This window comes from Poecilia reticulata, linkage group LG5 (assembly GCF_000633615.1).
Source record: "Poecilia reticulata strain Guanapo linkage group LG5, Guppy_female_1.0+MT, whole genome shotgun sequence".
Classification (NCBI taxonomy): domain Eukaryota; kingdom Metazoa; phylum Chordata; class Actinopteri; order Cyprinodontiformes; family Poeciliidae; genus Poecilia; species Poecilia reticulata.
Genome location: NC_024335.1, coordinates 6,442,590 through 6,453,652, shown reverse-complemented (window position 1 = coordinate 6,453,652; position 11,063 = coordinate 6,442,590). Strand labels below are relative to the sequence as shown.

The following is an 11,063-nucleotide window of genomic DNA, read 5'->3' as shown; positions in this document are numbered from 1 at the left end:
ACCAGATCATTGCAGGTTTTTATTTCTTACTTTACCCTATAATAAGTTGGTTTTTCAGTTGAACTATAAATGGATGTTAGTCATGTTAGAGTGGAAATGTTTTGGAGAATATTTGTCATGCTTTGATTTTTAAAGAGGTGTCGTTACACATAGAGAGCAACAATATATTTGAGTTAAAATATATTAATTGTGTCACCACGGTTCAACAACCAGAGGAACATATTCAACATGAAATGCCAACATRAAGAAGATGATAAATTGTTGAAAAACCAGCTTTTGCTCTGAACCCAACCCTTTGATCTCTACGGGTAATTACACTCCTCGTAATTATATTCCAGCTGAATGTGGGGTGAATGACAACACAAGGCCTGGAGGCTTCTTCGGAGTCTGTAAGACCTTAACATTTCCAACACAACGAGATTRAAGCTGAAACAGAGAGCATTTGATTCCTCGAAGCTTTAAAAGTGGAGAGCCAAAAAAAATGGAAAATGGTATCAACGTAGCCAGCTTGAATGTGCTCAGGCATGTCCGGGACATTTTTAGGATCGCTTAAAACAAAAAGTTAAACTGTGTCATAGGTGGAGTTCTCTAAATGTTTTAGACAAAGAACCAGAATGGGTGGAGAATAAATTGTTGCAATGATGACTGAGTGATAAAAGTTACTTAGTCGAAAATGACAGGCGGTTAAGTGGAACATAACAGGAGTGGCAAATGTTCAAGGTGAAATAATTTTGCTGAAGATGACAAAGGGAACTGAAAAACGCTGTCTGTCTGGTGCATCAGCATCATCAGATGCAGCTCTTCTTTTCTCAAGTTACAATCACAAACTTCAGTTTATTTTTCATTAAATAACAAACTAACACAAAGTAGAGCATCACTGTTAAGTGAGAGAAAGATGATCTTTGGATTTCACCCATTTTTTTTTAACCAATAAATTCTGTTAAGTGTAGATTGCATGTGTTTTCGGTTCAATCTGAAATAAAATTTTGTGGAAACACTCATAGGTGGACGTGTTTTAAGGTAGATCTTTAGTAGCTTGGCTCACTGAAAGATTTGCCAATTCATTTTTGTAAAATAGTTTGAGCTCAGTCAGATTGGATGATGGTCTACAAACTGTGGCTGGATATTTAGGTCTGTCATTTTCAAAAAAAAAAAAAATATTAAAAATAAACTCTCCAGTCTCAAGTATTTTAAAACCAGTTTTGTTTTTGTATATACAATTTTATTTATCTCCACTCACCTTGTTGCCTTATTAGAGAAAAGCATTCCCACTACATGATGCTGCCAACGCCATGTTTAACAGTGGRGACTGTGTGTTCACAGAGCCAGTATTTGTTGTCAAACAAAGGATTTTTGTGTGAAAGCCTAAAGGTTTGCTTGTTCTGACAACAACATATTCTCCCACATCTTTGCCAAGTTCTTTACATCCCTTAAACAGAGCTTATTGTGGCTTCTTTCAACAMTGGCTCTCTTGTTTTATGGAGTGGACAGCCAATAGGTGTCATGTCAACAGATTTCCCTACCTGAGCAGTAGATCTTTGAAGCTTCTCAAAAGGAAATCAATAATCACCTAGCCTGTCATTTAAAATGGATCCCCACTTCTTGGTAGTTTTGCAGCTGTGTGATACTCTTGGTGGATCAAACCTTCACGTTTGTGTTGATTTACCACATGAAATTCTTACAGCGTGTTTAAATTTGTGGCTGAATTACTATGCAATAGTCCTTAGTGCAAAATCTTCTTGCCAAATAAAGATACTTGCTCTATGCCTGCTTGCAAATCAGTGGAAAACTACACATTGAAAGATGAAGTAAAGACTGTCCCTAGTAAACTCACAAATTATCATTAATTATTTCAGCTTGTATTTTATTTAAAAGAAATTTTACTGATATTCATTATTATCCAAGTGGCATTTATGCAGCAACATGCTTTAACAGTTTCTAAATACAGATAACAGCAAATTATTGTCCAAGTTAATGGACTAAGGGGATGCTAAATAGTGTAACACTTTTTTTTTTTTAGAAACGGATGTTTATCCCCCAGGTTGTGCAGAAATTGTGTTGCCCATTAATTTGCAGCGTAGTAAAGATATATAAATTGTGCTAATTACTTTGGCAGGAGMAATAATCAGGTCTTGCAAAGAGTATAAGCACACTTAATCTGGTGCACATTTGAAGAGTTAAATATGGAAAGGAGGAGTGGCCGCCTGCTATTTTGTGTGTAATTTGACACCTTATTTCTGCAGAACAGACCGCTTAGACAAAAGATGTTGCCTCTGGCCATGTGGTAGGGATACTTGTAACAATCTATTCACTTGAAACAAACAGGTAAAAGATCATTTGAGTGTTATAACTTTAATAACTGTTGACTCCAGTCTATTGTTCGCATTTAAACTGGAAAACACTAATCATTTTTATATGTTTAGTTAAAGAATATACAACAGCGCTTTAAAAAGAATTGGCCAATCAGTGACATGATATTCGGAAGGCGGACTTCATAGTTGTGATCGACATGATTCTCAGCCAATCGCTGGCCGCAGTGGTCGACTTCAACCAATCAGGTGGCAGATCGAGCTGTGGCGTCCAACGAGAGTGGATTTTCAACGAGCCCGAGAGAAAAGCGGAGAAGGGAAGACATCATTTCTCTCTCAGTGTCTTTGGGGCTAAGCACTCGACGGCAACAAGATCGAGGAAAAAAAAAATCTTTCTCAACAGGATTATATTTATATAAAATAAATCACAAAAAATAGCCATGGCCGATACAGCTGTTGATACAACCGCCACCACAGAGGTTACAGCCAAGGTGCGTCTTATTCAGTTTCAATCTCTTCGAAGTGTCGTGTATAAAAAAAAAAAAAAAAGATTTAGCTAACTTTTTTTAAGCTCGTAACAGTTTTACTGAATCAGACTAGACAGGTTGTATAAAACGTGAGTGCTAAAATTACTTGATTTAACTCGAACTACTTAACGAAATGTGCATTTCCTAAATTACTGCCTTAAAAATACATTTTTTCGACGTCGATGTTTGATGGAGGTCATTTCTTGTCGATGTTCTGTTATGAAAACCTGTTGTGTGTTTAAGATTTAAATGTAAAAAAATGCGCAAATGTGGTCCGCTTCGAGGAGACAAAGCGGCTGAAACGGTGCAGCTGGTGAAGCGGAGCTGCTGTGGGCGGGAAGCCGAAGCGCGTTCACATTGCGCGGCATGGGCACCGAAACGCTTTCTTTTCTAAACACTTATCCACCGTGCGCCATTTGTGTGCTTCAAACTGTTTTGTTTTATTATTATTATTATTATTTTAATCTTATTTTCTAGTTGTGGTTGTCGAAAGAAGATTGTGTTTGAACGAGAAAGAAGATTGTGTTTGAACGAGCGTACTTTACGTGAGTGAGCGCTGACTCGGTGCTCTTATTTTGTAGGAGCTGAAAGAGAAGAAAGAAGCAGCAGCAGCAGCAGCAGCGGAGGAGGAGGAGAAGTCGACCGAGAGCGGGGACGCACCTGCCAATGGCACCGTGAGTCTGAGACACAAACCCCGCCGCATGGCCTTTTGTCTTAGCGCCCCTCGTCGTGCAGGTGTCGCTGCTCGCCCGGCTCCCCCTCCTGCTCAGCTGCTCCCTCCGCTCCAGGCTTTGTTTGGGTTGTGAAATGGCACAGATGTTACAGCTAGCAGCCCCTTTTTTTTTTTTAGAAGTCTCCGTTGGCCTCTCTAGCCTGTGGTTTTTATCACAGCTTGGTAGTTAATCCTCTGGGGAGGTAACAAGACGTCCACTCACTTCCCCTTGTTTTGTTTTTTTTTAAGTGACGCCCAAAGGAGATTACATTTGCTAGGTTGGGATCTGTTTTAATTCCCTTTTAAACGAGTTAAAATTGTTTTATTTTATTATTTTTTTGGCAGAATGGTGCTGAGCACAGTGACAAAAAGGAAGAAACTACAGAGGAGGAGCAGAAGAATGGAGCTGGTATGTTGCACTTTAAAAAAAAAAAAAAAATGAATCAGATTTGAAATGCTTACCTGTTTCCTCTGATCTCTTTTGCCCTCGATGCATGAATTCCAATTAGGTGTTCACCCCGAGCAAGCGCATACCTGGATATAGGTCGTAAAGGGTGTAATTTATGATGTGACACCCCTGTCTTTGCAGAAGATGCGGAGGCGGCGCCCCCTGCTGAGGAAACCGATGCACAGCCGGTGAAGCGTGCAGCTGAAGAGGAGGAGGTGAGTTGACATGAGGCTGAATTGTAATTGCTTTGAGTAATATGGTGATTTGTGCAGCTTTGCTTATCTCCTAAACCTGTTGTTGTTGTTTTCCCCTCCTTTCAGGACAAAGCTGAGACAAAAAAGCAGAAGACAGAGGAGAATGGCGACTCAAAAGAAGCAGACGTGGAGGCCTAAGTCTTTACCCTGCTACTTGTTTGCGGCACTGTCCTACCAGTCTGGTCAACATTGCTTCATAGAGCTTGTGCTTTCTATGTTTTCGATAGAGATTTTCCTTTTGGTTGCTCCCATATTTTCACATTGCACTGGAGTCTTTGAGATGTAGTGGCCCTGCATACTTCTTTTTTATGAAATGTTATTTATTGGTCTTGAAAATGAGCTTTTTTTTCTACTTGTTCCAAGTCGGGCCACGCCATAAGATCAGTTTTTTCATTTCCTGACGTTTCACATCAGTCTGTTAGAAGCACAATCTCTATGCAAGTGTTGACCAGGTGATTCATACATACAGGCAGCTGCTCACCCTCAAGGCTCATGTTGACCTCTCAGATACACTTAAAAGGACCAAAGATAAGTTTTAAGCAGGGGATAATAGACAGTTGTTGGCATTATTAGTCGAGGTGTCAATTTTTGTGTTAAGCTGCTACTTAATTCCTGCCTGCCCTGTTAACATAACAGATGGTGCAAATGAGTAAAAGGGGCTGTCTCTTACACCTCCGCTGATTGTGTAACCATTTTCTTTCCTGTGGAGGCAGGAGTTTGCAATGTTAATTAACCCCTCTTAAATCTTAAGGCTTTGGTCATTTGTTCTGTATGCATTCCACGCAAGTTTGTACCATTTATACTTTTTTTTTTTTTTTTCTTGCATTTTCAACGAGTTTTATGTTATGGTTGAGTAGCCCACTTCTGTGTAGACCGCCTTTTTCATAACCAGAATGGCATTTGGTTACTTCAGCCACTGCTTTGTATATTCTGATTAAGAAATAAATTTGTCTTTTTACTTGTGTGTCTGTCCTATTTCTATGCTAACCGATCAGTTTTCTGAAATTGATTTTTTTTTTTTTTCTGTAACTGGTGATGTCATTTGACCCACTTTTTTTTTTCTTTAACATGGAAAATGGCTGGCTAGAGACAGGAAGCGGCAGGGATCATTTCCCTCACTTGGTAATGGAACAGAAAGCAGGCAATCAATAGCTTCCTGTTAAGCTATGGCTCCCCCTGGTGGTGTACTTTAGAMCTTCAGCTTCCAGTCAGAACACGTATCCACGATTCTCATCGATTTATCCCTGCTTCAACACATCTGAATCCTTTTATCGACAGAAGCCTGTAAATGAACCACTTATTGGATTCAGGTGTGTTGGAGAAGGGACACTTACGTTTTCTTGGCTGCCTTTGAATTGTACCATCATTAAACAGTAAAATAATAGTAAAAAAAAAATCCTATTTTGGTCTTATAAAAACCTGTTTCATGGAAAATTTTAATTGGTTTAATAAAGTAATTTTAAATTCAGAAATTTGGGACTTTTGAAAAGTGAGATGTTAAGTTCCACCTTGAGTTTTTGTCCTTGAATTGGACCAAAATTCTTTGTGATGGTAATCCTTATAGAAATCCAAAAGGAGATTACTTTAAATATCTGGGAGTTGTTTTTGATSCCATCTTTCTAAAACATTGCATAACTGTCAAGGAGCAAACTAGCTAATTAGTTTTAAATCTGTGACGTAAACCTATTACAAACAAGTGTAAGTTTTAGATCAAAAGCCTTTTAAGTTTGATGAGCTTTAGTCTTTAATGTCAACTTTGTCTTAGAGGTGATTAGTCAAATGATTTCKCCTTTTAAAAATCTCAGACTTTGAATAGTTTTCCCCCAGTAATCAAAACAGTTAGCTCACTTTAGAGCACACCTTAAGTGAAAGAATATCTCAAACGAACTATGTGAACATGGAAACATGTCCACTGCTCTGGACACTATTCTTTATTGAAGTCTTATTTTACTGTTTTACTGAACTAAAGTCTTATTCTACTGTTTAAACGTGGTTCTTTGTATGATTAGTTTTAAACTTACTTCTAATAAGCTTCACCAGGAGAGAGGGCTTCAAATTAGCTTTTGACTAGAGGGAGTATGCAGAGAACAAAGGTTTCTTTGAAATGTAACATTGTTTTATGTCCCGTCTTTGATTAAATGCATTTGAAATAAACGTGTTTATATCCTGACAATATAGAATCCAGGCCTTGTGAAATTTCCTGAAAACTCTTGTGGTTTTTTTTTTACAAGACTTCCCTCCCCTAAACTTCCCACTAATGCACTCTGATGTAGCAGTCTGAGCCGTCAGCTTCTGTAGCAATGACCTTTTCTGACATACCCTCCCAATGACTGTGCTGGACAACTGTCGAGTCAGCAGTCCTCCCTCTACTGTGTAGGTCATGACCTAATTCTGGATTYAAATCTCTTATATTGGTATTATTTAACATTCTAGTATCTTATTCTGGGTTTTCATTAGGAATAATCCTTAATCACCACAGTGTTTTGTTTTGGAAATAGAGTTTCAGATAATGAGGGTAGTTAGAAATTAAGGAGTACATTTTCTACAAAAAACTCAGATATTTTGAGATTAGTTTCTGAAATCTTTTCAAAGAGAACTTGAACATTTCTGAGCTTGAAAAGTGGAAAATTTGCATGAAAAAGCAGAAATTTTGAGATGAACCTCAGAAATTTTCTAGAAAAGACAAGGAAATTTGAGTTTGAAACGTCAAAAAATCACTACAAAAATGACTGAAATTTTTAGATTAATCTCAGAAATTTTCTAGAAAAAAAACTAGGAAACTCGTGAGTTTGAAATATCAAAAATTTGCTTGAAAAATCTCAAAAATTTCTAGCAAGATTAATCTTAGAAATTCTGTAGAAAAAAAAAATCAACCTGTGGAACTCAGAAATGTTCTTGTTTTTTCAAGAAAAGAGATTAATCTCATGGAAATTTTAAACCTTTTTTTTAATCTACAACGGCATAGTTAGATGCATCTCTAATCATCGATTAAAATTGCACTCAGAGGAAAATAACCACCACAGGAGTCAAAAGTGGCAAAAATGATCATTTTAGTTTGAACTGAGCCCTGAATAAAAGTAGCTTTTACATTGATGCCAACATTGAGCAGTAAGGAGGTACCATATAACACAAAGTGTGTTGTATTTCTTCCTTCCTCAAGCAAGCTGCAACAGCGAGATCCAGACAGTTCCTGTTTCCTAAGAAACATTAGCGTGGCGGGGATCAGCTYAGTCCARGAGGCTTCAATAGTAGGCAATTACTGACATTCTGCAGAGGCGCCTGAAGGTTGAGGTGCTCAGMGGAGCCGTCAAAACAAAAGGCTCTACATTACCATAGTTTCTGCCTCATGAACAGCTGGCATGGCACAGCAGATGCATCAACAACTTAAATGTGTTTGCTGATGRAGATGAGTTATTCTGGATCTAACGGGGATGAAGAACTTCCAATGAAGACCTCTGCAGACAACCGAGGGATTATCTCTGTACAGAAATGATGGGCTGAGCACGGTGGAGCAGAAGCCTACTATTTTAAGCATGCACCCTAACGATGACAAGGAAGGACTCGCTGCTGGCTCTGCGAATCCCCACGGTTGTTTTTTTGTTTTGTTTTTTTTTAACGCCGTCCGTCCGACAGTCCACATGAGTCTTCTCTCTGTTTGCCGTTCCTCTGTTTTGCTTGGTTTCACACCCCAGTTTCAACTTCTCCTCTTCCTGACAATGACAAGAATCACTGTCATTATTACAATGGAATGGCCGGGAGTACGTTGACGGCTCAGAGAGCTGTAACGTGGCTTAGTGAGGACCCACAACACTGTTCTCTGGGTCTGTTAAAGTACTGCGAGTCATCTGATGACTCCATTCTTAGCTGGAATTGACTCAAAATTCAGTGTGAAAGTCTTAATTGTAGACCAGTCTAAGAGAAATGTTCGTATTGCTGCTAAAATGCACAGTGCAAAGCCCTCCCAAASGATGGGAAAATACAGCCAAGCATTTGGGCCATACTAAGAAAAAATAAAATAACTAGAATAAAGTCATAAAACTACGAGAATGAAGTTATAATATAACAAGAACAAACTCGTACAAGAAAAAAAATCATAATATTTTGAGATAAAGTCATAATATTACAAGAATAAAGCCAAAATAATACAATAATAAAGTCATAGTAGTATGACTTTTTAAAGTCGTAATACTACGGCTTTCTTCTCATATTATTTCAACTTTATTCTTGTAATTTTATGACCTTATTCTCATACAAGTGCATTCTATTATGACTTTATTTGTAGTAAAAAATTTTCATATTTTCCTAGTGTGGCCCTAAAACGCCATCGTAGAAACGTGTAAAGTTGCGGCCAAAGGTTTTAAGACTGACTCAAGCTTTWCTGCCTCAGTGTTTGTGGTGGAAATCTGCACGGAGTCCAGGATGTTACAAGGAGCCCTAAATATTTACTTTCCTCAAGAAATTGTTATTAAAGTCAACACTGTGATTCTATCTGAATCAGAACAGCAAGATTGTTGTTTCAAAAGAAGATTATTGTTTCACATGAAATCTTTTGTTAATTTTTAAGGAAACATGTGTCATAAGTGCTTCGGATAAAAAGTGRATTGCTTGCAAAAGATATTGCTGCTGGACAAGCCAAACCGACCATCTGTGAAAGCACCGATTCACAGCAAATGTGGTCTCAAGGCACTTAAAAAAAAAAACTGCAACCCCAATACGTAACTTTCATATTAAAAGATGTTTTTTACATATTTGTTAAATATGTTGTAACAATATGGTTTGAAACACATGATACGTGAAAAAAAACCAAGCTCCTTTGCCTTCTCCCTGCTGCTCTAATGGAGCAGCTACACCGCTCCATTAGAAACAACCAATCAGAGCTAGGAGGAGGGTCTTAGCGCTGTCAATCATCCTTGACAGCCCCCTTTTTTTTCTTCTACGCATAGAACTGGCCGCCAATGTTCAGGCTAGTTAGCATGACGGTGGATAAGCAGTTTTTCTGTAAGTTGTTTCACACATTGATGATTGACAGCGCTCTGATTGGTCATTTTTCACCGGGAAAGGTAAATTTTTGCAGAGGGCAATACTAGTACTAGGAGGAGGACCTTTCTCTTTACACAGACTATCTGTCTCATACTAAACTGTCACGACATGATGACAGTTTGAACAAATACGTAAAACACATATTTTTGTAAACGTTACATTCTGTAGCTTTAAGGGACGGCAGTTGCCAACAATGCATATCTTGTTCAGGAATGAATGACAGCAGGCAAATTTGAGTTTCTCATCCAACTTTCAGACTTTTGCCTTGCGGCAAGGAGAGTATTGGATTACCACCACTGGAGAGCTCAGTCAGGAATAGCAATGAAAAGGCTACATGTGTTCAAGTGTTTCTTGAATGAGAAGTCATAGTTTTGGACTCTTSCTGGGTTTCAGACAGACAGCAAAGCAGTGAGTACTGACAAACAAATACAACAAGGACAGGCTGAGATTCTGCACAATATACTSAACTGAAATTCTCAGATAAAGACCCATAAAGGGGTATCTGCAAAACACAACTTTTCTAACGGGGAAAAGGAGAACATTCTCATTTTGGTTTAAAAACACTGCCATAAGTCTAACGGTTTTAAGGCAAAAGCAATAAGGAACTGCTGCATGGATCAAAACCCAATGTAAAATATATAATCACATCATAACCCTTTGAAACTCCAGTAAACTAAATCCGACTAAAGGATCTAACAACATCAAAGCAATAAAGTTTGTAGAATAAAAAAACTTCAGTCAGTCACGAAACCTTTGGCCACCACTTTACTCAGTATTCTGGTGAATATTTWAAAAAATTGTTGTCCTGAAAAAGCTCTTAGATTTATGTGAATTTTAACAGTGTGAACAGCCACTGGCAGCACTTTAAGTGAAGAAAATCCTGCTGAAGTGTGATATTAGTACTCTAGCTCAGAGAAACAGGCAGGTAGACATTAATTTGGCCTTCAGACAAAAAAAAAAAGCTTTGAGAGACCACACTGCAGCAGCTCATGCAGATGTTAGGCAACTGATCAAAGGAAAGAAAAAAGAGGGAAAAAAGCAGTGGTTAGCTTGCACTTAGTGATTCACACCGCGATCCTAAACACTAAAAAAATACAGGCAACAACAAAACGATGCAGTAAGGAATCAGACAAACGGAGCTCAGCTCAGTCACACACATTCACAGAGAACGTCACATTCATTTGCAGAAAGTTCAGGAAAGAAAGCATGAGCACACACACTGTATGAACACTGGTCATGTTTATGCTTGCTGGAGTTGTGGCCAATGTCTGTCTATCTGTCTGTCTGTCTGTCTGGCTCTGAGTAGAGCAGTGCGGATTAGCGTAAAATCTGTGAAGCTGTGCTGAAACAGTGTGTGGCAGGATGTGCAGTGTGTCTGTCACTATCAACGCTATGGAGGTAGACGCACTCGCACACCGAGCGACGGTATGGGAGCGCGTGGCGTTCTGTGTTTTTTTTTTTGTGAGGGTAAAGTGAATGAAGCGGCTTTGCTAAATGTGCGCCAGTAACGGCTGGGTCTCGCTTTCGGGGGGCTCACCCTCAGGGGGGGGCAGCTGGTACACCACGCAGAGGGAGGAGTACAGGCAGCCCACGAATGACATCAGGCTTGCAAAGTACATCACCCCCTGAGCCCCGCCCACCAGTGAGGTCAGAGGTCCCATCGCCACAGAGACGAGGATCTGTGCCAGGAAATACTGACAGCTGAGCAGAGAGATGTCCACCCCCATCCCGCGTCTGGTCCCCTCTTCGGACGAGCCGCAAAACTGCAAGGCA

At 39.1% G+C, this 11,063-nt stretch overlaps 1 protein-coding gene and 1 long non-coding RNA gene across 2 annotated transcripts; one reads left to right on the top strand and one right to left on the bottom strand.

Moving 5' to 3' along the window:
* The first annotated feature begins 2,239 nt into the window (after positions 1-2,239).
* Positions 2,240-5,208, top strand: LOC103464464 (parathymosin). Its single transcript, XM_008408587.1, has 5 exons — positions 2,240-2,800; positions 3,418-3,510; positions 3,894-3,957; positions 4,138-4,211; positions 4,317-5,208. The coding sequence occupies exons 1-5, from the start codon at positions 2,750-2,752 to the stop codon at positions 4,386-4,388; spliced, it is 354 nt and encodes a 117-aa protein (XP_008406809.1). The 5' UTR covers positions 2,240-2,749; the 3' UTR covers positions 4,389-5,208.
* Positions 5,209-7,282: 2,074 nt separating this feature from the next.
* LOC103464465 (uncharacterized) lies at positions 7,283-11,050 on the bottom strand. Its single transcript, XR_533663.2, has 2 exons — positions 10,828-11,050; positions 7,283-7,960 (listed from the first exon to the last, which is right to left on the bottom strand). It is a non-coding gene; the product is annotated as an uncharacterized LOC103464465 (long non-coding RNA).
* Between the last annotated feature and the right edge of the window lie 13 nt (positions 11,051-11,063).

Excerpts from the sequence above, each read along its gene's own strand:
- LOC103464464 (XM_008408587.1), top strand. The coding sequence starts at position 2,750 with ATGGCCGATACAGCTGTTGATACAACCGCCACCACAGAGGTTACAGCC. Across the intron at positions 3,511-3,893 it reads ACGCACCTGCCAATGGCACC|AATGGTGCTGAGCACAGTGA; the intron begins GTGAGTCTGAGA and ends TTTTTTTGGCAG. Across the intron at positions 3,958-4,137 it reads GGAGCAGAAGAATGGAGCTG|AAGATGCGGAGGCGGCGCCC; the intron begins GTATGTTGCACT and ends CTGTCTTTGCAG.